General features: G+C 52.0%; 1 protein-coding gene across 7 annotated transcripts in view; it reads right to left on the bottom strand.

Annotated features, from left to right (window-relative positions):
- The window catches only part of ncoa6 (nuclear receptor coactivator 6), a 61,066-nt gene extending 35,313 nt beyond the window's left edge, over nt 1-25,753 (bottom strand). For 2 of the 7 annotated variants that reach the window (XM_069884242.1, XM_069884247.1), the window contains exons 1-5: nt 25,375-25,548; nt 4,107-4,252; nt 2,692-2,952; nt 1,838-1,993; nt 23-136 (exon numbers count right to left, since the gene is read on the bottom strand). In XM_069884242.1, coding sequence (XP_069740343.1) covers nt 23-136; nt 1,838-1,993; nt 2,692-2,914 — 493 coding nt within the window. In that variant the 5' untranslated portion in view covers nt 2,915-2,952; nt 4,107-4,252; nt 25,375-25,548. Of the gene's footprint in view, nt 1-22; nt 137-1,837; nt 1,994-2,691; nt 2,953-4,106; nt 4,253-9,245; nt 9,389-25,374; nt 25,549-25,733 lie in introns of those variants that run through there. The other 5 variants (XM_069884245.1, XM_069884248.1, XM_069884244.1 and 2 more) reach the window with 4 other exon arrangements.
- Between the last annotated feature and the right edge of the window lie 269 nt (nt 25,754-26,022).

Below are 26,022 nucleotides of genomic sequence, written 5' to 3'. Positions count from 1 at the left end.
AGAGAATTTTTAGGTGAAATACCTTGTCCTCCTTGCAAAGAAAATCCTGGTTCCATTCGGATCTGATTCACTGGCCCATTTACTCTGATCTCTTGGCCCCTCTGTTGTACTAAAGCCAAATTAATAACTCCTTCACCTGAAGAAAAAGATTAAATTATTGGCACACAAACGACACACATCTTCTGCAGGGATTGCCCCCACTGCAACTCCATGATTCACTCAACCTTATCAACTAATCACCCCTGGTATCTACTCCGTGACTATGTTGCAGTTGCACCTACACCCCTCATCACCATTCAGGACATTAAACAGTTTTTCCAAGTGAAGCAATGCTTCACCTGTGAAATGTGAATTCAGTGCTTCAATGTAACCTCCTCTACATCGGGGAGACTGAACACAGGTGGGGTGGGAAGCTTCTCTGAGAACCTTTGGTCTATCTGCTGCAACAGCAAGGACTTTCCAGTGGACATCTACTTTAATTCCACACCCCAGTGCCACACTGACATCTTGTCCATGGTCTCATGTACTGCCAATTTTAAGCCATTCAAATTGGAATAGAACTTGCATTTTTACTTCAATCACTGCATCTACAGATTTTAGAGCATCTTCGCTCTGTCTGCACCAGTGACAGGGTTCTCCTAGTGTCCCACTCCCATACTCACATGCTTGTCTATGGCCTCATGTACTATCCCACTAAGACCACCGTAAATTGGAGGAACGCTACTTGATTTTCCATCTAGGCACTCTCCAACCAAATGGCATTAACAGCAACTTCTCCGATTTCTGCTAGCCTACTCTTCATTCTCCCTCCCCTTTCCCTCTGTCTTCTTTCCCTTAGCTCTCTATCCCCTTCCCCCCCCCACCCCTTTTCTACCTATGGGATTGTGCTCCTCCCCTACCACTTTGTTCGGACACTTGCCCACATTTTCCATACGTTGACGAAGGGCTCAAGCCCAAAACATTATTTAGCAAAGATAAAGATGCATAAACAAAGTACACTGTTTGACCTGCTGAGTTTTTCCAGCATTGTGTTTTTACTTCAATCTGCAGACTTTCCGGTTTTACATCTTAATTTATATTCCACCTTGGCAGTCTCCAATCACAAAGTATAAATTTCAATTAACCTCATCCCTAGTCTCTCTCTTTCCCTCAATCTCCTTTCCATATCCTATAGAGCCATCTTTCTTAACCCTCTTTCCTCTCCTCCTATCACTTCCTAGCTCTTTTCTTTTCCTTCCCACCTGTATCCACCTATCACCTGCTACCCTATGCTCCTTCCCTTCCCTCCATCTTTTTATTTGGCCATCCTCCTGAATTTCAGAACAAGGGCTTGGGCCAAAAATGTTGACTGCATTTTTACTTTCCATGGATCCTGCTTGACCTGCCGAGCTTCTCTTTAGTGCATTGTATGAGACCCCAGCACTTGCAGATTTCTTGTTTACCATCAAATTATTTGTCCTTTGCAATACATTGGGCTGAAGCTTATATAGATAATTACCATAGCTCATCTTACTGATTCATACCGCAATAGCTTTGCGTATCAAACATCACGCGCAAAGACAAAAGTAAAGCCTGACACAACCAAACCAAATGTGACCTGAGCCCAACAACTTGCACCTTTGACAACTGACCCAATCCCAATATAGTTGGAACTCATCAGGTATTAATCAGATTCTGTATGGATTCCACTTCAGAATAGCAAAATTAATTTTCAGTTTTTGTTCAGTGCATTGGTATTTATTTGCAAACTTTCCATCCACACTTGTAGCTTCCTGCTGAATCTCAACAACTAAACTATCCAGTTATCCCACAATGAAATGTCGAAGAGATAGGATACCTTCAATCTGAACAGAAAGAATGCCCAAGTCACGCAACTGCTGGTTATTATTCTGAGCCAACAGTCGTAGTCGCTCCGCAGCTTCTCGGGGAATATTAAATGTTACACGGACGCTGTTCCATGGTTCCACTTTCTCAAGCTTCAGTTTCTTCGAATCTAGCAAAGTTACCAAATATTTCATGATCTGTAATGATTTTAACCCTTTTCTTACAAAAGGACATACTGCGGTTTATCAGTTATGTGCTGGTTTACAAAGATTATACCATATATAGGATTATATAGGGTTAAGATTACCCTTTTTTAAAACTCTCAAATTCTAATCATTATTAAAAGAACAGCAGTCAAAAGTGACTATAAACAATGTCCAAGGATAGCAAACAGCAATTATACTTGGTCAGTCCAACTTTCTTGGGCTTTTTAAATCTTTAACATGGTTGCTGGTCAAATTTTTCCTCATTCCAGGAAAATTTAGATTAAATATTTCTGCCTTAAAATCTTCATTCCAAATGACCAGTAGATGAAGTACCAGGAAAGTGTAGCACAATTAACATTTTGTTTAAAAATGAGAGTAATTTAGGAGCTCCACACCAGATCATTTTCCAGAAGAGAGAAGGAAACCACTTCAGTTGCTCACACAGTACCCACTGAACAAAATTTAAAAATTAGAAATGAGCAATGTTGTAACTATTACCATTAGATATTAAACATTTCATTGCACAGAAACCTCCGTCAAGTCCATATTCAATAGCATTCATAAAAGTATCAGCTAAATTCTTTCACATGAAGAGTATGGACAATTTTGTTTTGACAAAAGTGATTTTTTTTGTAAGCATTTCTTGGAATGAAATTCTTACCCATCTTCAGAAGGCAAGGCATTTTACTAATGATGAGGTCTAGCTTATTTGCAAAGTCAACATCCTTCATGTTCCCTTTGAAAGCGACCCAGACTGTGAAGTCATCCTCCTTAACCTCCAGATTCAGTTGACCCTCATCTAGCTCCAGGTTCATTTTCTCAATGGGCGAAGACCACATGGAGCCAAACATGCCTTCTAAATTAGGTAGGTCGGCCGAACCCATTTCGTTTCAGATTGAAGCCAGGTGGTTAGCCATAGAAGCTGTTGGCCAAATTGAAAAAAAAACACATCAGGTAATGCAAGCTCATACAATTCACAAGTTAAAATACCAACTCTGTAGATCCCCAGAAAGCTGAGCAGCCATGCCAGCTGTCAAAGGGTGTTAATAGCTTTATAAAATTATTTTGCTCTGACATTTATTTAAAGTAGTGATATATTAACGCTATACACAAAATTGTTGTAGAAGCTCAGGTGGTCATGCAACATCCATAGGAAGCTTCTTAGAGGCTTTTTCCCCTCTGCCATCAGATTTCTGAATGACAATGAGCGACAGACACTACCTCACTTTCTCTTGTTTTTGCACTAATTTATTCATTTTTAAATGCAATTTTATAGCAATATTTTCTTCTTAATGGTGCTGCAAAACAACAAATTTCATGACATATTCATGACAATAAATTCTAATTCTACAGGCAAGCAATGTTTCCGGAATTCTCACAGCCACTATATTTTCATTGTTCAATAATTTAAAAACATCTTGCCTTTGAGGAAGATCGGCAACCCTGATTCAAATTGGGATGCATCAGCTATGGCTGGCGTAAAGCAGAGGGGCCAGATACAAAACGTTGTCTGGCTGCAGTACAATCAGGAACTGCTACTGAACTCAAGTGCTGACTGCAGCAGCAGAAGGCAGAGAGGCATACAGCCATCAGACCTCCAGTGAACAACATGGCAGTGTTTAGACAGGTGTTTCAAACAGCCCTGACACATTCATTGCAGCCAACTGGTGGTTCTCTCTGGAGCTGCTAGGATGCAGACATTTATCATAACTCACATCTAAAGTCACATTGTTAAATTTATTAACTGAAGTCAATTTATTGTCTAGATCAGCCATTCTCAACCTTTTTTAAAGCAATAGCCCATTAGGACTCTGCTCAAAGTTTACAGGTCCCCTTCCCTGTGAAGTGGTCAAGTTTTGGTTTCTTCTGTACTTCTCTCCGATCAACTACATAAAAGAAAAACAATTTATGTTACGATGTAGAAAGAAAACAAGGCCTTTACATTTGTGCTGTGGCCCTCAATGGGGGAGAAGTTCCATAGGGCTCCCTGTTGAGAATGGCTGGTCTGGATAATTGACTGACTAGGGATGACAGATAGGAAGTGAATAGTGCAATATTAGAGCCATTATTACTCACCATATTTATAAATCATTTACACGATGGGATAGAAAGCCACATATCCTAGTTTGCAGATGACATAGGGAGGTCTCAAAGGGGCATTAATTGACTGGCAAGCTGTGGTGATCTTGATGGAGGGAAGAGTGAAGTCATCCACTTTGGACCTAAAAAACAGAATAATTCAACCCAAATGATGAAAAGTCTTACCAGCAGTGATCCAGATGAAAAACTTGCAAGGTCCTAAACTTAGATTAGGCGAAAATGCAAAGACCCAGGTAGAGAAATACAAAAAAAATAAAAACTGTCATTTGTATGGTATCCAAAGAGGGGAGTGGAACAAATTTTTTAAAAAGCCACAGAATGCCCTAACTAGACCATTTGCAGAGTTCTGTGAACACCTCTGGGCAAAACACCTCTTTGGTGAGAGTGTTGTATGGATTCACTTGAATGATAGTTAGATTCCAAACATTAAATTGCATGGACAGGTTACAACCCAATTCAAGTCTTAATACCTTAGTCAGGTATTTGTTGCTAAAAATACTTTGCTATTTGGGGTTATGATACCTATGGATGATGTGTTTTGATGGTGTGAATAAATTGTTTAATGTAAGATATAGTATGATTGATTATAATTTTTTGCATCAGTTATATTTAACCCCTGAGAAATTGAGAAAATATGGATTTAGTAATTCAGAGTTGTGTTTTAGATGTGGATCATGTGTTGAAACATTTTTACATTCTGTTTGGCTTTGTGATAAAGTTCAATCATTTTGGTATAAAATTAGAGATTTTCTCCAAAATTTGTTTAAAATTCAATTTTTATTTGAACCTAAAAATTTTTTGTTGAGTTATATTGTTCCATTTATGAACTTGGGGTTAGATAAGTTTCCAACAGCATTTTTTATGTTTAGCATTGGCAGTAGCGCGTAAATGTGTCGCGACTTCCTGGAAAGATGAAGATGAGAAGAATATAAATCGTTGGCATAATGAGTTGAGGTCCTGTATTTATATGGAGAATATAACAAATAATTTGCATGATAATTATGATTTTTTAAATTAAGATGTGGTCGCCTTATTTGAAATGTATGAATTTAGTAATATCTTAAACGGCTGTATGCATTTTTTTCCTATTTTTTAATGCTTCCCTTGTGGGGTCTGTTGAAGGTGGGGGGAGGGGGTGGGATAGTTGTAGTTCTCATTTTTATGTTATGGATTTTGTAAAAGTTTTTTTTTATAATATTAAATAAAGTTTTAAAAAAGTGGACATTCTGCAATACTTACATATAAGAAAACAACTGAGTGAACTGCACTCACCAATTAACATCCTATTGACAATGTTGAAGCTCATATATGAATAACCACTTTTCTAAAGTAACAGATGGTGCCCAAAAGAAACAAGATCAATTTTGCCAACATGTTACATAAGAGTTTCAATCCAAGGGATCAAAGCTTCACAAGTTGAACCAGCATTTAATTTAAAACTATTTAGTACTCTCAGAGAGTACTAAATTGTATGGAATGATCTGCCCCCAAGAGTGATGGGTGCCGATCCCTGGGTGCCGATCCCTGGGTGCCGATCCCTGGGTGCCGATCCCTGGGTGCCGATCCCTGGGTGCCGATCCCTGGGTGCCGATCCCTGGGTGCCGATCCCTGGGTGCCGATCCCTGGGTGCCGATCCCTGGGTGCCGATCCCTGGGTGCCGATCCCTGGGTGCCGATCCCTGGGTGCCGATCCCTGGGTGCCGATCCCTGGGTGCCGATCCCTGGGTGCCGATCCCTGGGTGCCGATCCCTGGGTGCCGATCCCTGGGTGCCGATCCCTGGGTGCCGATCCCTGGGTGCCGATCCCTGGGTGCCGATCCCTGGGTGCCGATCCCTGGGTGCCGATCCCTGGGTGCCGATCCCTGGGTGCCGATCCCTGGGTGCCGATCCCTGGGTGCCGATCCCTGGGTGCCGATCCCTGGGTGCCGATCCCTGGGTGCCGATCCCTGGGTGCCGATCCCTGGGTGCCGATCCCTGGGTGCCGATCCCTGGGTGCCGATCCCTGGGTGCCGATCCCTGGGTGCCGATCCCTGGGTGCCGATCCCTGGGTGCCGATCCCTGGGTGCCGATCCCTGGGTGCCGATCCCTGGGTGCCGATCCCTGGGTGCCGATCCCTGGGTGCCGATCCCTGGGTGCCGATCCCTGGGTGCCGATCCCTGGGTGCCGATCCCTGGGTGCCGATCCCTGGGTGCCGATCCCTGGGTGCCGATCCCTGGGTGCCGATCCCTGGGTGCCGATCCCTGGGTGCCGATCCCTGGGTGCCGATCCCTGGGTGCCGATCCCTGGGTGCCGATCCCTGGGTGCCGATCCCTGGGTGCCGATCCCTGGGTGCCGATCCCTGGGTGCCGATCCCTGGGTGCCGATCCCTGGGTGCCGATCCCTGGGTGCCGATCCCTGGGTGCCGATCCCTGGGTGCCGATCCCTGGGTGCCGATCCCTGGGTGCCGATCCCTGGGTGCCGATCCCTGGGTGCCGATCCCTGGGTGCCGATCCCTGGGTGCCGATCCCTGGGTGCCGATCCCTGGGTGCCGATCCCTGGGTGCCGATCCCTGGGTGCCTCCACGGTGCCGATCCCTGGGTGCCTCCACGGTGCCGATCCCTGGGTGCCTCCACGGTGCCGATCCCTGGGTGCCTCCACGGTGCCGATCCCTGGGTGCCTCCACGGTGCCGATCCCTGGGTGCCTCCACGGTGCCGATCCCTGGGTGCCTCCACGGTGCCGATCCCTGGGTGCCTCCACGGTGCCGATCCCTGGGTGCCTCCACGGTGCCGATCCCTGGGTTCCTCCACGGTGCCGATCCCTGGGTGCCTCCACTTTGGACACCGAGGAATTGAAAGCAACAGGGAAATGGCACAAAAAGCAGTTGAAATTTTTGTGGGCAACTGTGATCTTCTAGAATGTCAGAGCAGGTCTGAGGGGGCCATATGGCGTAATCTGTTCCAATTTTCTTGTGATCAATTAGTCACCCTTTATTTTTGAGTAAATAAAATGAATGACACAGGGATCTGTAACTTTCTTATTTCATACCTTTATGCTCAAGTTGGTTCAATAATCGTTACAGAGAAACACAAAACATCAATCTCAATATAGCACCCCGACCTAAAGCGTTGACTGACCATTTCTATCCAGTAGATGCTACCTGATTTGCTGAGTATGGCCAGCAGATTTATTGTTTGTTTAATGCTCATCAAGTTTTCGTCAATTTAAGTTTGCTGTCGTTGCTAACATACTGCCTATCATGTCGAATAGTGATAATATCCTTGCTTAAATACCTCGCCATCAGGGATCAACATACACAAAACCTCTGTTTTTAAAATAATTTTTTCTTAATTTGTGACTGAACATCTGGGTTTCAAAAAGTTATTTTTGGACATGGAAGTAAGAAAGTGGTGATTTTGAAAGAACAAGAGAAAAGCCACGAAGAAAGGGAATCTGACAAATCAGTTCCAGTTGATTATAAATGTTGGACTTAGCCTTTCAGATCCAGATTTCACCCACCAAAAAGTAGATTAGAAAATTTATCCTACCATTCCCAACATCAGAGATTAACCAGATCCATCCTGTACAAGTACTGCAACACAACTGGTATTAAAATGCCAAGCTTGCAGTTGCTCTCCCCTTTCTCTAACAAGAAACTGACATTTACAAATCTGCAATCCAAAAAAATTCATGCTTTTTGAATTTAGAATGACATGGAAATTATGACCCAACAAATCTGCAATTTCCTCTCTTTGGAAAGAATTAAGATTTTAAGATGTATCCACACCTATTATTTCTATGTTACTATTTATAAAAATCCACATGCTCCTTATTACAGCTCTCAATTCCTCACTTTAATATTGCTAAGATTCCCTCATACACTCGATGAACTGAATAGTCTATTTCTGTTCCAATGTCTTGTGGTCCCCTCCTGCTCCACCATGAAAAGAAACAAAAATATACTCGGTCATATTCTGTAATTGTACATGGCCTCATCTCTAATGCACCTACAATTTCCTCTCAGTGCCTTATCAAAATACTCGTCACCACAGTGGATATCAAAGATAAGAGCAAACATTTCATAACTTCTTTCTACATCAATCATTTTTAAAGATTCAGCCATTCCTTTTCATAGCCAACCAAATCTGCTTTAAGAGATACAGAATGAAATGGAACCTGTTCACAGACCATATTTCCATGCAAGATTAACTAGGCACTCAAGGTGATCTGAAGCAAAAGGATAATTGCTCCAAAACTAGAAAGGAACATTCACCTCTCAAATCTGAGAGAGAATTATTACCTCTGCTATTGTAGTACTGATTGATCGGAGATCAATGGGAAGATTAGTGATCATGTGAAAAATTGAAAGATCTGATTTCTAGAAAGGAAAGCTGGATTCAAAAGTTTTAGTCCTATTCCACCTGGATGGGAAAATGCAACTGGTGACAATTGGTCATTTTCAAATTTCTGAAAGACACCATCCGCCATTTACTCATAGTTCAAAATCAAGGCATGGAAGGTTGTGGACAGAGTGCAGGATACTGGAATCAGTTCAGCAATGTACTAGATGAACTGCACAAAGGGCCTATTTCAATGCTGCACAACCATCATTCAATGGACAGTTGTGAGACATGGTACCTTAATCACATAATAGACTAGAGTTCACAACAGACATCACTGTGTGATTTTCAAAGAACTGCTAATTTGATCATTGAATATCATCTCACTTTCTGCAGTATAACAAGAAAGAATGTTTTGAAGTTGGCCAAGGAAATGTTGAATAACAGGTCCTTGAGTACCTCGATGTGTATATTCAGTAGGATTCAATGAGACCTCACCACCCTTCTTAAATACTGGCCTGGACCTTTTAATCGAGATGGAAGCAAAAGGATGGTAATAATATGTGCATCAATAAGTGAGGGAAGAGGCCAGCAGGTGATAGGGTGTTGAATAGGTTATTCCGATGTCTGTACTTTTTTGTCTCTTTACTTCCCATCCCCACCCTCCCTCCCTGTGGTCTCTGCCTATTTCTACACATCTCAGACCTCTTAAGCCCCTCCCCAAGTTTCCTACCTCCTTTACCTGTCATTACCACCCTTTTACTTTAGATAAAGGGACACAACTCAAAACATTGACAGACCACTTCTACCCATGGATCCTCTCTGACCCATTGAGTTCCTCCAGCAGCTCAATGCTTGGTCAAGATTCCAACATTTGCAGTCTTTGTGTTTCTCCTCAGTTCTGTGAATTTCCTTTAAATGAGCTTTTTCCTTGCACCACAGAGGCCAGAGACTGCCATCAACAGCATCAAGAACCCTGGCAAAACAAATAATATGGGAATATTCTGCTCTTTGGACAAATGCACAGTTTAAGCAGGATTTAGGCAAACACACGAATATACAGAGAATGGAGGCGTGCAGACCATATGCAGGCAGATGTGATTAGTTTAAATTGGCATCATGGCTGGCACAGACATTGTGGGCTTAAGTGACTGTTCCTGAGCTATATTTAAGCCTTCAAGAGTCTTAATCTTCTGGATCAGTCTACCATGTGAGATCTGTCAAGAAGTTCACCAAAATCCATGTATACAACATCTACTTCCCTACCATGGTCGATCACATTTGTCCTCAAGAGATAACTCTACCTTCACAAAGCCATAGTAACTATCCCCTAATAATTCCATGCCTTTCAGATGAGAGTGGATCCTATTCTCCAAGATTTTTTTCCAAACATTTCTCTACCACTGATCCAAGACTGATCAGCCTAATTGCTTGGTTTGTATCCCCTGCTCTTCTTAAACAGAGAAACAATATTAGCTATTTTTCAGTCATCTTGAACCTTCTCTGTGGCTAAAGGAGATCACAAAGATCTATGTCAAGGCCCAGGAGCATCCTCACTTCTCTCTCCCAATAATATGGGAAAGATCTGCAGGCCCTGGGAATTTATCCACCTTAATGCTCTTCAAAAAAACCCCTCCTTGAGAGCAGTACCCCCCTCCTTGAGAGCAGTACCCCCCTCCTTGAGAGCAGTACCCCCCTCCTTGAGAGCAGTACCCCCCTCCTTGAGAGCAGTACCCCCCTCCTTGAGAGCAGTACCCCCCTCCTTGAGAGCAGTACCCCCCTCCTTGAGAGCAGTACCCCCCTCCTTGAGAGCAGTACCCCCCTCCTTGAGAGCAGTACCCCCCTCCTTGAGAGCAGTACCCCCCTCCTTGAGAGCAGTACCCCCCTCCTTGAGAGCAGTACCCCCCTCCTTGAGAGCAGTACCCCCCTCCTTGAGAGCAGTACCCCCCTCCTTGAGAGCAGTACCCCCCTCCTTGAGAGCAGTACCCCCCTCCTTGAGAGCAGTACCCCCCTCCTTGAGAGCAGTACCCCCCTCCTTGAGAGCAGTACCCCCCTCCTTGAGAGCAGTACCCCCCTCCTTGAGAGCAGTACCCCCCTCCTTGAGAGCAGTACCCCCCTCCTTGAGAGCAGTACCCCCCTCCTTGAGAGCAGTACCCCCCTCCTTGAGAGCAGTACCCCCCTCCTTGAGAGCAGTACCCCCCTCCTTGAGAGCAGTACCCCCCTCCTTGAGAGCAGTACCCCCCTCCTTGAGAGCAGTACCCCCCTCCTTGAGAGCAGTACCCCCCTCCTTGAGAGCAGTACCCCCCTCCTTGAGAGCAGTACCCCCCTCCTTGAGAGCAGTACCCCCCTCCTTGAGAGCAGTACCCCCCTCCTTGAGAGCAGTACCCCCCTCCTTGAGAGCAGTACCCCCCTCCTTGAGAGCAGTACCCCCCTCCTTGAGAGCAGTACCCCCCTCCTTGAGAGCAGTACCCCCCTCCTTGAGAGCAGTACCCCCCTCCTTGAGAGCAGTACCCCCCTCCTTGAGAGCAGTACCCCCCTCCTTGAGAGCAGTACCCCCCTCCTTGAGAGCAGTACCCCCCTCCTTGAGAGCAGTACCCCCCTCCTTGAGAGCAGTACCCCCCTCCTTGAGAGCAGTACCCCCCTCCTTGAGAGCAGTACCCCCCTCCTTGAGAGCAGTACCCCCCTCCTTGAGAGCAGTACCCCCCTCCTTGAGAGCAGTACCCCCCTCCTTGAGAGCAGTACCCCCCTCCTTGAGAGCAGTACCCCCCTCCTTGAGAGCAGTACCCCCCTCCTTGAGAGCAGTACCCCCCTCCTTGAGAGCAGTACCCCCCTCCTTGAGAGCAGTACCCCCCTCCTTGAGAGCAGTACCCCCCTCCTTGAGAGCAGTACCCCCCTCCTTGAGAGCAGTACCCCCCTCCTTGAGAGCAGTACCCCCCTCCTTGAGAGCAGTACCCCCCTCCTTGAGAGCAGTACCCCCCTCCTTGAGAGCAGTACCCCCCTCCTTGAGAGCAGTACCCCCCTCCTTGAGAGCAGTACCCCCCTCCTTGAGAGCAGTACCCCCCTCCTTGAGAGCAGTACCCCCCTCCTTGAGAGCAGTACCCCCCTCCTTGAGAGCAGTACCCCCCTCCTTGAGAGCAGTACCCCCCTCCTTGAGAGCAGTACCCCCCTCCTTGAGAGCAGTACCCCCCTCCTTGAGAGCAGTACCCCCCTCCTTGAGAGCAGTACCCCCCTCCTTGAGAGCAGTACCCCCCTCCTTGAGAGCAGTACCCCCCTCCTTGAGAGCAGTACCCCCCTCCTTGAGAGCAGTACCCCCCTCCTTGAGAGCAGTACCCCCCTCCTTGAGAGCAGTACCCCCCTCCTTGAGAGCAGTACCCCCCTCCTTGAGAGCAGTACCCCCCTCCTTGAGAGCAGTACCCCCCTCCTTGAGAGCAGTACCCCCCTCCTTGAGAGCAGTACCCCCCTCCTTGAGAGCAGTACCCCCCTCCTTGAGAGCAGTACCCCCCTCCTTGAGAGCAGTACCCCCCTCCTTGAGAGCAGTACCCCCCTCCTTGAGAGCAGTACCCCCCTCCTTGAGAGCAGTACCCCCCTCCTTGAGAGCAGTACCCCCCTCCTTGAGAGCAGTACCCCCCTCCTTGAGAGCAGTACCCCCCTCCTTGAGAGCAGTACCCCCCTCCTTGAGAGCAGTACCCCCCTCCTTGAGAGCAGTACCCCCCTCCTTGAGAGCAGTACCCCCCTCCTTGAGAGCAGTACCCCCCTCCTTGAGAGCAGTACCCCCCTCCTTGAGAGCAGTACCCCCCTCCTTGAGAGCAGTACCCCCCTCCTTGAGAGCAGTACCCCCCTCCTTGAGAGCAGTACCCCCCTCCTTGAGAGCAGTACCCCCCTCCTTGAGAGCAGTACCCCCCTCCTTGAGAGCAGTACCCCCCTCCTTGAGAGCAGTACCCCCCTCCTTGAGAGCAGTACCCCCCTCCTTGAGAGCAGTACCCCCCTCCTTGAGAGCAGTACCCCCCTCCTTGAGAGCAGTACCCCCCTCCTTGAGAGCAGTACCCCCCTCCTTGAGAGCAGTACCCCCCTCCTTGAGAGCAGTACCCCCCTCCTTGAGAGCAGTACCCCCCTCCTTGAGAGCAGTACCCCCCTCCTTGAGAGCAGTACCCCCCTCCTTGAGAGCAGTACCCCCCTCCTTGAGAGCAGTACCCCCCTCCTTGAGAGCAGTACCCCCCTCCTTGAGAGCAGTACCCCCCTCCTTGAGAGCAGTACCCCCCTCCTTGAGAGCAGTACCCCCCTCCTTGAGAGCAGTACCCCCCTCCTTGAGAGCAGTACCCCCCTCCTTGAGAGCAGTACCCCCCTCCTTGAGAGCAGTACCCCCCTCCTTGAGAGCAGTACCCCCCTCCTTGAGAGCAGTACCCCCCTCCTTGAGAGCAGTACCCCCCTCCTTGAGAGCAGTACCCCCCTCCTTGAGAGCAGTACCCCCCTCCTTGAGAGCAGTACCCCCCTCCTTGAGAGCAGTACCCCCCTCCTTGAGAGCAGTACCCCCCTCCTTGAGAGCAGTACCCCCCTCCTTGAGAGCAGTACCCCCCTCCTTGAGAGCAGTACCCCCCTCCTTGAGAGCAGTACCCCCCTCCTTGAGAGCAGTACCCCCCTCCTTGAGAGCAGTACCCCCCTCCTTGAGAGCAGTACCCCCCCTCCTTGAGAGCAGTACCCCCCTCCTTGAGAGCAGTACCCCCCTCCTTGAGAGCAGTACCCCCCTCCTTGAGAGCAGTACCCCCCTCCTTGAGAGCAGTACCCCCCTCCTTGAGAGCAGTACCCCCCTCCTTGAGAGCAGTACCCCCCTCCTTGAGAGCAGTACCCCCCTCCTTGAGAGCAGTACCCCCCTCCTTGAGAGCAGTACCCCCCTCCTTGAGAGCAGTACCCCCCTCCTTGAGAGCAGTACCCCCCTCCTTGAGAGCAGTACCCCCCTCCTTGAGAGCAGTACCCCCCTCCTTGAGAGCAGTACCCCCCTCCTTGAGAGCAGTACCCCCCTCCTTGAGAGCAGTACCCCCCTCCTTGAGAGCAGTACCCCCCTCCTTGAGAGCAGTACCCCCCTCCTTGAGAGCAGTACCCCCCTCCTTGAGAGCAGTACCCCCCTCCTTGAGAGCAGTACCCCCCTCCTTGAGAGCAGTACCCCCCTCCTTGAGAGCAGTACCCCCCTCCTTGAGAGCAGTACCCCCCTCCTTGAGAGCAGCACCCCCCTCCTTGAGAGCAGCACCCCCCTCCTTGAGAGCAGCACCCCCCTCCTTGAGAGCAGCACCCCCCTCCTTGAGAGCAGCACCCCCCTCCTTGAGAGCAGCACCCCCCTCCTTGAGAGCAGCACCCCCCTCCTTGAGAGCAGCACCCCCCTCCTTGAGAGCAGCACCCCCCTCCTTGAGAGCAGCACCCCCCTCCTTGAGAGCAGCACCCCCCTCCTTGAGAGCAGCACCCCCCTCCTTGAGAGCAGCACCCCCCTCCTTGAGAGCAGCACCCCCCTCCTTGAGAGCAGCACCCCCCTCCTTGAGAGCAGCACCCCCCTCCTTGAGAGCAGCACCCCCCTCCTTGAGAGCAGCACCCCCCTCCTTGAGAGCAGCACCCCCCTCCTTGAGAGCAGCACCCCCCTCCTTGAGAGCAGCACCCCCCTCCTTGAGAGCAGCACCCCCCTCCTTGAGAGCAGCACCCCCCTCCTTGAGAGCAGCACCCCCCTCCTTGAGAGCAGCACCCCCCTCCTTGAGAGCAGCACCCCCCTCCTTGAGAGCAGCACCCCCCTCCTTGAGAGCAGCACCCCCCTCCTTGAGAGCAGCACCCCCCTCCTTGAGAGCAGCACCCCCCTCCTTGAGAGCAGCACCCCCCTCCTTGAGAGCAGCACCCCCCTCCTTGAGAGCAGCACCCCCCTCCTTGAGAGCAGCACCCCCCTCCTTGAGAGCAGCACCCCCCTCCTTGAGAGCAGCACCCCCCTCCTTGAGAGCAGCACCCCCCTCCTTGAGAGCAGCACCCCCCTCCTTGAGAGCAGCACCCCCCTCCTTGAGAGCAGCACCCCCCTCCTTGAGAGCAGCACCCCCCTCCTTGAGAGCAGCACCCCCCTCCTTGAGAGCAGCACCCCCCTCCTTGAGAGCAGCACCCCCCTCCTTGAGAGCAGCACCCCCCTCCTTGAGAGCAGCACCCCCCTCCTTGAGAGCAGCACCCCCCTCCTTGAGAGCAGCACCCCCCTCCTTGAGAGCAGCACCCCCCTCCTTGAGAGCAGCACCCCCCTCCTTGAGAGCAGCACCCCCCTCCTTGAGAGCAGCACCCCCCTCCTTGAGAGCAGCACCCCCCTCCTTGAGAGCAGCACCCCCCTCCTTGAGAGCAGCACCCCCCTCCTTGAGAGCAGCACCCCCCTCCTTGAGAGCAGCACCCCCCTCCTTGAGAGCAGCACCCCCCTCCTTGAGAGCAGCACCCCCCTCCTTGAGAGCAGCACCCCCCTCCTTGAGAGCAGCACCCCCCTCCTTGAGAGCAGCACCCCCCTCCTTGAGAGCAGCACCCCCCTCCTTGAGAGCAGCACCCCCCTCCTTGAGAGCAGCACCCCCCTCCTTGAGAGCAGCACCCCCCTCCTTGAGAGCAGCACCCCCCTCCTTGAGAGCAGCACCCCCCTCCTTGAGAGCAGCACCCCCCTCCTTGAGAGCAGCACCCCCCTCCTTGAGAGCAGCACCCCCCTCCTTGAGAGCAGCACCCCCCTCCTTGAGAGCAGCACCCCCCTCCTTGAGAGCAGCACCCCCCTCCTTGAGAGCAGCACCCCCCTCCTTGAGAGCAGCACCCCCCTCCTTGAGAGCAGCACCCCCCCTCCTTGAGAGCAGCACCCCCCCTCCTTGAGAGCAGCACCCCCCCTCCTTGAGAGCAGCACCCCCCCTCCTTGAGAGCAGCACCCCCCCTCCTTGAGAGCAGCACCCCCCCTCCTTGAGAGCAGCACCCCCCCTCCTTGAGAGCAGTACCCCCCCTCCTTGAGAGCAGTACCCCCCCTCCTTGAGAGCAGTACCCCCCTCCTTGAGAGCAGTACCCCCCCTCCTTGAGAGCAGTACCCCCCCTCCTTGAGAGCAGTACCCCCCCTCCTTGAGAGCAGTACCCCCCCTCCTTGAGAGCAGTACCCCCCCTCCTTGAGAGCAGTACCCCCCCTCCTTGAGAGCAGTACCCCCCCTCCTTGAGAGCAGTACCCCCCCTCCTTGAGAGCAGTACCCCCCCTCCTTGAGAGCAGTACCCCCCCTCCTTGAGAGCAGTACCCCCCCTCCTTGAGAGCAGTACCCCCCCTCCTTGAGAGCAGTACCCCCCCTCCTTGAGAGCAGTACCCCCCCTCCTTGAGAGCAGTACCCCCCCTCCTTGAGAGCAGTACCCCCCCTCCTTGAGAGCAGTACCCCCCCTCCTTGAGAGCAGTACCCCCCCTCCTTGAGAGCAGTACCCCCCCTCCTTGAGAGCAGTACCCCCCCTCCTTGAGAGCAGTACCCCCCCTCCTTGAGAGCAGTACCCCCCCTCCTTGAGAGCAGTACCCCCCCTCCTTGAGAGCAGTACCCCCCCTCCTTGAGAGCAGTACCCCCCCTCCTTGAGAGCAGTACCCCCCCTCCTTGAGAGCAGTACCCCCCCTCCTTGAGAGCAGTACCCCCCCTCCTTGAGAGCAGTACCCCCCCTCCTTGAGAGCAGTACCCCCCCTCCTTGAGAGCAGTACCCCCCCTCCTTGAGAGCAGTACCCCCCCTCCTTGAGAGCAGTACCCCCCCTCCTTGAGAGCAGTACCCCCCCTCCTTGAGAGCAGTACCCCCCCTCCTTGAGAGCAGTACCCCCCCTCCTTGAGAGCAGTACCCCCCCTCCTTGAGAGCAGTACCCCCCCTCCTTGAGAGCAGTACCCCCCCTCCTTGAGAGCAGTACCCCCCCTCCTTGAGAGCAGTACCCCCCCTCCTTGAGAGCAGTACCCCCCCTCCTTGAGAGCAGTACCCCCCCTCCTTGAGAGCAGTACCCCCCCTCCTTGAGAGCAGTACCCCCCCTCCTTGAGAGCAGTACCCCCCCTCCTTGAGAGCAGTACCCCCCCTCCTTGAGAGCAGTACCCCCCCTCCTTGAGAGCAGTACCCCCCCTCCTTGAGAGCAGTACCCCCCCTCCTTGAGAGCAGTACCCCCCCTCCTTGAGAGCAGTACCCCCCCTCCTTGAGAGCAGTACCCCCCCTCCTTGAGAGCAGTACCCCCCCTCCTTGAGAGCAGTACCCCCCCTCCTTGAGAGCAGTACCCCCCCTCCTTGAGAGCAGTACCCCCCCTCCTTGAGAGCAGTACCCCCCCTCCTTGAGAGCAGTACCCCCCCTCCTTGAGAGCAGTACCCCCCCTCCTTGAGAGCAGTACCCCCCCTCCTTGAGAGCAGTACCCCCCCTCCTTGAGAGCAGTACCCCCCCTCCTTGAGAGCAGTACCCCCCCTCCTTGAGAGCAGTACCCCCCCTCCTTGAGAGCAGTACCCCCCCTCCTTGAGAGCAGTACCCCCCCTCCTTGAGAGCAGTACCCCCCCTCCTTGAGAGCAGTACCCCCCCTCCTTGAGAGCAGTACCCCCCCTCCTTGAGAGCAGTACCCCCCCTCCTTGAGAGCAGTACCCCCCCTCCTTGAGAGCAGTACCCCCCCTCCTTGAGAGCAGTACCCCCCCTCCTTGAGAGCAGTACCCCCCCTCCTTGAGAGCAGTACCCCCCCTCCTTGAGAGCAGTACCCCCCCTCCTTGAGAGCAGTACCCCCCCTCCTTGAGAGCAGTACCCCCCCTCCTTGAGAGCAGTACCCCCCCTCCTTGAGAGCAGTACCCCCCCTCCTTGAGAGCAGTACCCCCCCTCCTTGAGAGCAGTACCCCCCCTCCTTGAGAGCAGTACCCCCCCTCCTTGAGAGCAGTACCCCCCCTCCTTGAGAGCAGTACCCCCCCTCCTTGAGAGCAGTACCCCCCCTCCTTGAGAGCAGTACCCCCCCTCCTTGAGAGCAGTACCCCCCCTCCTTGAGAGCAGTACCCCCCCTCCTTGAGAGCAGTACCCCCCCTCCTTGAGAGCAGTACCCCCCCTCCTTGAGAGCAGTACCCCCCCTCCTTGAGAGCAGTACCCCCCCTCCTTGAGAGCAGTACCCCCCCTCCTTGAGAGCAGTACCCCCCCTCCTTGAGAGCAGTACCCCCCCTCCTTGAGAGCAGTACCCCCCTCCTTGAGAGCAGTACCCCCCTCCTTGAGAGCAGTACCCCCCTCCTTGAGAGCAGTACCCCCCTCCTTGAGAGCAGTACCCCCCTCCTTGAGAGCAGTACCCCCCTCCTTGAGAGCAGTACCCCCCTCCTTGAGAGCAGTACCCCCCTCCTTGAGAGCAGTACCCCCCTCCTTGAGAGCAGTACCCCCCTCCTTGAGAGCAGTACCCCCCTCCTTGAGAGCAGTACCCCCCTCCTTGAGAGCAGTACCCCCCTCCTTGAGAGCAGTACCCCCCTCCTTGAGAGCAGTACCCCCCTCCTTGAGAGCAGTACCCCCCTCCTTGAGAGCAGTACCCCCCTCCTTGAGAGCAGTACCCCCCTCCTTGAGAGCAGTACCCCCCTCCTTGAGAGCAGTACCCCCCTCCTTGAGAGCAGTACCCCCCTCCTTGAGAGCAGTACCCCCCTCCTTGAGAGCAGTACCCCCCTCCTTGAGAGCAGTACCCCCCTCCTTGAGAGCAGTACCCCCCTCCTTGAGAGCAGTACCCCCCTCCTTGAGAGCAGTACCCCCCTCCTTGAGAGCAGTACCCCCCTCCTTGAGAGCAGTACCCCCCTCCTTGAGAGCAGTACCCCCCTCCTTGAGAGCAGTACCCCCCTCCTTGAGAGCAGTACCCCCCTCCTTGAGAGCAGTACCCCCCTCCTTGAGAGCAGTACCCCCCTCCTTGAGAGCAGTACCCCCCTCCTTGAGAGCAGTACCCCCCTCCTTGAGAGCAGTACCCCCCTCCTTGAGAGCAGTACCCCCCTCCTTGAGAGCAGTACCCCCCTCCTTGAGAGCAGTACCCCCCTCCTTGAGAGCAGTACCCCCCTCCTTGAGAGCAGTACCCCCCTCCTTGAGAGCAGTACCCCCCTCCTTGAGAGCAGTACCCCCCTCCTTGAGAGCAGTACCCCCCTCCTTGAGAGCAGTACCCCCCTCCTTGAGAGCAGTACCCCCCTCCTTGAGAGCAGTACCCCCCTCCTTGAGAGCAGTACCCCCCTCCTTGAGAGCAGTACCCCCCTCCTTGAGAGCAGTACCCCCCTCCTTGAGAGCAGTACCCCCCTCCTTGAGAGCAGTACCCCCCTCCTTGAGAGCAGTACCCCCCTCCTTGAGAGCAGTACCCCCCTCCTTGAGAGCAGTACCCCCCTCCTTGAGAGCAGTACCCCCCTCCTTGAGAGCAGTACCCCCCTCCTTGAGAGCAGTACCCCCCTCCTTGAGAGCAGTACCCCCCTCCTTGAGAGCAGTACCCCCCTCCTTGAGAGCAGTACCCCCCTCCTTGAGAGCAGTACCCCCCTCCTTGAGAGCAGTACCCCCCTCCTTGAGAGCAGTACCCCCCTCCTTGAGAGCAGTACCCCCCTCCTTGAGAGCAGTACCCCCCTCCTTGAGAGCAGTACCCCCCTCCTTGAGAGCAGTACCCCCCTCCTTGAGAGCAGTACCCCCCTCCTTGAGAGCAGTACCCCCCTCCTTGAGAGCAGTACCCCCCTCCTTGAGAGCAGTACCCCCCTCCTTGAGAGCAGTACCCCCCTCCTTGAGAGCAGTACCCCCCTCCTTGAGAGCAGTACCCCCCTCCTTGAGAGCAGTACCCCCCTCCTTGAGAGCAGTACCCCCCTCCTTGAGAGCAGTACCCCCCTCCTTGAGAGCAGTACCCCCCTCCTTGAGAGCAGTACCCCCCTCCTTGAGAGCAGTACCCCCCTCCTTGAGAGCAGTACCCCCCTCCTTGAGAGCAGTACCCCCCTCCTTGAGAGCAGTACCCCCCTCCTTGAGAGCAGTACCCCCCTCCTTGAGAGCAGTACCCCCCTCCTTGAGAGCAGTACCCCCCTCCTTGAGAGCAGTACCCCCCTCCTTGAGAGCAGTACCCCCCTCCTTGAGAGCAGTACCCCCCTCCTTGAGAGCAGTACCCCCCTCCTTGAGAGCAGTACCCCCCTCCTTGAGAGCAGTACCCCCCTCCTTGAGAGCAGTACCCCCCTCCTTGAGAGCAGTACCCCCCTCCTTGAGAGCAGTACCCCCCTCCTTGAGAGCAGTACCCCCCTCCTTGAGAGCAGTACCCCCCTCCTTGAGAGCAGTACCCCCCTCCTTGAGAGCAGTACCCCCCTCCTTGAGAGCAGTACCCCCCTCCTTGAGAGCAGTACCCCCCTCCTTGAGAGCAGTACCCCCCTCCTTGAGAGCAGTACCCCCCTCCTTGAGAGCAGTACCCCCCTCCTTGAGAGCAGTACCCCCCTCCTTGAGAGCAGTACCCCCCTCCTTGAGAGCAGTACCCCCCTCCTTGAGAGCAGTACCCCCCTCCTTGAGAGCAGTACCCCCCTCCTTGAGAGCAGTACCCCCCTCCTTGAGAGCAGTACCCCCCTCCTTGAGAGCAGTACCCCCCTCCTTGAGAGCAGTACCCCCCTCCTTGAGAGCAGTACCCCCCTCCTTGAGAGCAGTACCCCCCTCCTTGAGAGCAGTACCCCCCTCCTTGAGAGCAGTACCCCCCTCCTTGAGAGCAGTACCCCCCTCCTTGAGAGCAGTACCCCCCTCCTTGAGAGCAGTACCCCCCTCCTTGAGAGCAGTACCCCCCTCCTTGAGAGCAGTACCCCCCTCCTTGAGAGCAGTACCCCCCTCCTTGAGAGCAGTACCCCCCTCCTTGAGAGCAGTACCCCCCTCCTTGAGAGCAGTACCCCCCTCCTTGAGAGCAGTACCCCCCTCCTTGAGAGCAGTACCCCCCTCCTTGAGAGCAGTACCCCCCTCCTTGAGAGCAGTACCCCCCTCCTTGAGAGCAGTACCCCCCTCCTTGAGAGCAGTACCCCCCTCCTTGAGAGCAGTACCCCCCTCCTTGAGAGCAGTACCCCCCTCCTTGAGAGCAGTACCCCCCTCCTTGAGAGCAGTACCCCCCTCCTTGAGAGCAGTACCCCCCTCCTTGAGAGCAGTACCCCCCTCCTTGAGAGCAGTACCCCCCTCCTTGAGAGCAGTACCCCCCTCCTTGAGAGCAGTACCCCCCTCCTTGAGAGCAGTACCCCCCTCCTTGAGAGCAGTACCCCCCTCCTTGAGAGCAGTACCCCCCTCCTTGAGAGCAGTACCCCCCTCCTTGAGAGCAGTACCCCCCTCCTTGAGAGCAGTACCCCCCTCCTTGAGAGCAGTACCCCCCTCCTTGAGAGCAGTACCCCCCTCCTTGAGAGCAGTACCCCCCTCCTTGAGAGCAGTACCCCCCTCCTTGAGAGCAGTACCCCCCTCCTTGAGAGCAGTACCCCCCCTCCTTGAGAGCAGTACCCCCCTCCTTGAGAGCAGTACCCCCCTCCTTGAGAGCAGTACCCCCCTCCTTGAGAGCAGTACCCCCCTCCTTGAGAGCAGTACCCCCCTCCTTGAGAGCAGTACCCCCCTCCTTGAGAGCAGTACCCCCCCTCCTTGAGAGCAGTACCCCCCCTCCTTGAGAGCAGTACCCCCCCTCCTTGAGAGCAGTACCCCCCTCCTTGAGAGCAGTACCCCCCCTCCTTGAGAGCAGTACCCCCCCTCCTTGAGAGCAGTACCCCCCCTCCTTGAGAGCAGTACCCCCCCTCCTTGAGAGCAGTACCCCCCCTCCTTGAGAGCAGTACCCCCCCTCCTTGAGAGCAGTACCCCCCCTCCTTGAGAGCAGTACCCCCCCTCCTTGAGAGCAGTACCCCCCCTCCTTGAGAGCAGTACCCCCCCTCCTTGAGAGCAGTACCCCCCCTCCTTGAGAGCAGTACCCCCCCTCCTTGAGAGCAGTACCCCCCCTCCTTGAGAGCAGTACCCCCCCTCCTTGAGAGCAGTACCCCCCCTCCTTGAGAGCAGTACCCCCCCTCCTTGAGAGCAGTACCCCCCCTCCTTGAGAGCAGTACCCCCCCTCCTTGAGAGCAGTACCCCCCCTCCTTGAGAGCAGTACCCCCCCTCCTTGAGAGCAGTACCCCCCCTCCTTGAGAGCAGTACCCCCCTCCTTGAGAGCAGTACCCCCCCTCCTTGAGAGCAGTACCCCCCCTCCTTGAGAGCAGTACCCCCCCTCCTTGAGAGCAGTACCCCCCCTCCTTGAGAGCAGTACCCCCCCTCCTTGAGAGCAGTACCCCCCCTCCTTGAGAGCAGTACCCCCCCTCCTTGAGAGCAGTACCCCCCCTCCTTGAGAGCAGTACCCCCCCTCCTTGAGAGCAGTACCCCCCCTCCTTGAGAGCAGTACCCCCCCTCCTTGAGAGCAGTACCCCCCCTCCTTGAGAGCAGTACCCCCCCTCCTTGAGAGCAGTACCCCCCTCCTTGAGAGCAGTACCCCCCCTCCTTGAGAGCAGTACCCCCCCTCCTTGAGAGCAGTACCCCCCCTCCTTGAGAGCAGTACCCCCCCTCCTTGAGAGCAGTACCCCCCCTCCTTGAGAGCAGTACCCCCCCTCCTTGAGAGCAGTACCCCCACTCCTTGAGAGCAGTACCCCCACTCCTTGAGAGCAGTACCCCCACTCCTTGAGAGCAGTACCCCCACTCCTTGAGAGCAGTACCCCCCTCCTTGAGAGCAGTACCCCCCTCCTTGTTAGCAGTACCCCCCTCCTTGATCTTGCTATTCTCGATGTCACTTTCTGTGAATAATCAGAAGTACACATTTACTACCTCACCCACTTCCTCCAACTCCAGGCACAAATTCCCTTTGTCCTCAGTGGTTCTTCTCTATCTCCAGTTACCCTCTTGCTTCTAATGTACAAAAGGTGTTGGGATTCTTTAATTCTATTGGCCACAGACATTTCATGGCCTTGTTTGGCCCCGATTCCCTCTTTTTCTACTGCTTCTTTTTCCCCGTCCAATTTCAGTGTACTAAATCTTGCAAATGCATCCTTTTTCATTTGGACCATTTGTGACATTTCTCATCATCCAAAGATCCTGAACTTCCTCAGGTTTGTCTTTCTTCCTCCAGCGTCAGGTATGGACTTACTAAATAACACCTGCTCCCACTCTAAAAATGACAGGATCTAGCATAATATTTACAATTAACCAATTTGGCACTCCACCGAGAGAGACACAGACACACACACAAATCCAGTCACATCATTATCCATAACTATCAGAAAATTTAGGGAGCTACGATCACTGTTCCCAAAATGCTCTCTCTAACTCTGATTACCAGTCACCGCAAGGATTCGTCATGGCTCTGCCACACTCAACTTTACAATAACCTTCCCAACTGATCAGATGGGATGTTCAATTTGCTCTCCTCAGAAAATGAAGCAGACCCATGCCGACGACACTGAAACAACATTCAAGTATGCACAAAACATTGGCAAACGCAATGAGATCCTTCACCAAAAACACGAAACAACTTACACAACAGCACGATGGGAGGTTGTTCAGCACACGGACTGAAGCAATCGATCGTGACAACATCTAAAGAGCAACAAGGGATCGGCAATCTATTCACATTAAACAAACTGCTGCTAATTTGTTATAGCGATATTCATTTTGGCAAGTGAAACATTTGTCCCTTGGAGTATAAACTAGTCCTTCCTCAAGTTAACAGTTCAAAAATCGATTCATCAACGATTGATCATTTTAGTTATTAAACATTTAACTAGATTTAATTAAAAAATTAAAAACAGTGCCTCAAAACCAGCATGTCTACTTCAGGCATTGAAACAGGTGAAAAGAGCAACAAGGTTCAATATTTCATATTCTCCTCTTCCTCCCACCAAATGTCAAGTTTATAAAAATATGCATGAAGTACTCAAGGGACTAAAATTTTTCCCAACTGTAAAAACAGCCTCAATTTGCCTAAACAATCAAATGAATTGCATGGAGCAACCATCTAGAAAACAATCTTATGCAAATTAAAAGCAAAAATAAAATCTGTATATTGAAATTCTCAGTGCCTTTACTGAAACTTGATTATTTCAGTCTGTAAACAAGTGCTACAAAGTTAATGCTAACAATTTAGTCATAAAAGTATCACATATTAAGAGTTCTAAGTGGCACTCTTAAATCAAGTTTCATGAGAAATATTAAAAAGCTGCAAACCATAGTAACCACCACATATTGTGAACAAAAACTAAAACTACAGTTATTAAAGCAAAGACTTTTACAAATATACACTTAAAAATATTAACCATCAGTGAAAAGCAAATCAAAAAGACCAAGACAGCACAACTTTTAGTCATCTAGAGATAAGCCAAGGTATAGACTCCAAATCTTAATTCCTGAAATAAGCTATGCAGGACCTTTTGTAAGAATTAATGTACATAGAAAGCAGAACCAAAAAAGAGGTACTGTTCCCAATAACACCACTACTTCTGCAATAAAGCATTCTTCTCCAAAAAAAAAACATTGCCTCATATACATCTGCAACATTAAGCAAGACAACCTTTGTTCCATAATTACTTTTTGCAGTTATATAAACCAAAAGTTGAAGATTTAACAAAGGAAAAAAAAATTGCTTTAATACATGTACAATTTGAAATTATTGTGTTAGCAAAAAAATATTAGTATCACTAAATTAGCAAACAGAAATTTTTGGCCTGTTCATTGAACGTACCTGTCAAAAAGAGAGCTTCTTGTCCAATGCCTTGTAAGTTATTGTTCTTTAAATAATCCTCAAAGTACTTTTTAAGAAAAACAATTAATACCTCCATCACTCACTCCTACTCCAAGTGCATTCTTTTCTTCAACTTCCTTCTAATCTTTGTCAATTACCTTCAAATTTAGCTCTCTCAATATTAACAACATTGTTCAAGGAAAGATCTCCCTTGTTCACACAAGGCAACATTATATGGCTTAAAATTGATCTTCAACCTCCCTTATCCTGAGGAAATAACCTCAACTTCAATCAATCACTCCTTGCAATTAAATTCTCCCACCATGGCCACATCCTCCTAAAATACTCAAAACCAGCATGTTTTGCAGAATCACAAGCCATTAAACAAGTGTAATTTGCAGGAGGAACTTGCCCACTCTGCAATAAAAAAGCTAGGTGGAACCCAATTCAACAGCAACTTTCCATGAGTTAGATGGCAAATCTTTGCAAGTTACAGGAACGTGCAAACAGGGAGGATACCCTGAGCCAATACAGAAATGATGGGCTGGTGGGCACTGCTCCAATCATTCAAAGTCAATCACAGCAAGGTCAGGTTGATAAAGAACTTTATGTAGCAAAGATAAAGAGATATAACAAACATTTCGTGCTTGAGACCTTCATCAAGGTAAAAAAAATTGATTTAAAAAAAATCCTTGATAAAGGGCTCAAGCCTGAAACATTGGTTATGTATCTCTAGCTTTGCTATACAAAGTACACCGTTTGACCTGCTGAGTGTCTCCAGCGTTGTGCTTTTACTTCACACACGGTGTTTGCAGATTCTAGTGTTTTACTTCAGTCTGACAAAGGCGTAACACAGGAGAAAGGTACAGACAAGGATTTACATATCATAAAGCTAGCAAGAGAGTCTTTGCTGCAGGTAGGAAGCGCGTATTGGAGATGAGAAGCTCCAGAGAGCTGTTCTGCGTTCAATTAAAAGGAAAGTAAATAAACACGACTCCTTTCTCACCTCCCGGGGTTACGACCAACAACCCCTCTTCCCTCACCCCAATGCTCCACGGGGTAAGGATGGGGGCCGGAGAGTGGCCTCGCAGCCTGACAGTGAAGGACGAGGCAAAGCCGGGGCCTCGGGCTCCTGTCCCCACCAGCAGCCGCTGACCCCCTCGGGAAAGGAAGGGAAGGGCGGCCTCTCTCTCCACCCCGCCCCCCTCCCCCGACTGGGGCCCGTTGTCCCTTCCCTAACGCGGCGAAGCCCGGACACTCACCGACCGCTTTCCTCCTCCGGGAGGGATGCTCGCAAGCCCCGCTGATTTCACGCCGACGGCTCGTCCCCCCGGTGCCGTCAACACAGCATCAGGAGGGGGAAACCTCACCCACCACGCAAACAAACTGCCTCCCATTCGATGCGACCCAGCTGCAGTAAGAGGCCTTTCCATAGGCCTGCGACTCAGCCAATCAACGTACACTCCGTCGACGCCATGACGTCACAGACCCTCCTTCCTGTTGCCTTGCCCCTGGATGAGCACTGAAAGGTTGGAGGGATTTGCCAATGACAGAGAACAGTGGGAGTATGAAACGAGTTATCATTGGGGGGAATCAGAGGTGGAGAGGTTTTGGGAGTCACCTTTTCAGAGGACCTTTCCTGGACCCAACACACTAATGGCATCGTGAAGAAAGCACGTCAGCGCCTCTACTTCCTCAGGAGTTTGCGGAGGTTTGGTATAAAATTGGAAACCCTGGCAAATTTCTACAGACGTGGTGGAAACTGTGCTGTCCAGTTGCATCACAGTCTGTTATGGGGACACCAATACCCCTGAGCGTCAAGTCCTGCAAAGGGTAGTGGACACAACCCAGGACGTCACAACAAAACCATCCCCACCATTGAGAACATCGACAGGGAATGCTACCGTTGG

Source organism: Narcine bancroftii, chromosome 6 (assembly GCF_036971445.1).
Source record: "Narcine bancroftii isolate sNarBan1 chromosome 6, sNarBan1.hap1, whole genome shotgun sequence".
In the NCBI taxonomy this organism is placed as follows: domain Eukaryota; kingdom Metazoa; phylum Chordata; class Chondrichthyes; order Torpediniformes; family Narcinidae; genus Narcine; species Narcine bancroftii.
Note: the sequence above shows the minus strand (reverse complement) of the source record. Positions and strands in the feature narration are given on the sequence as shown.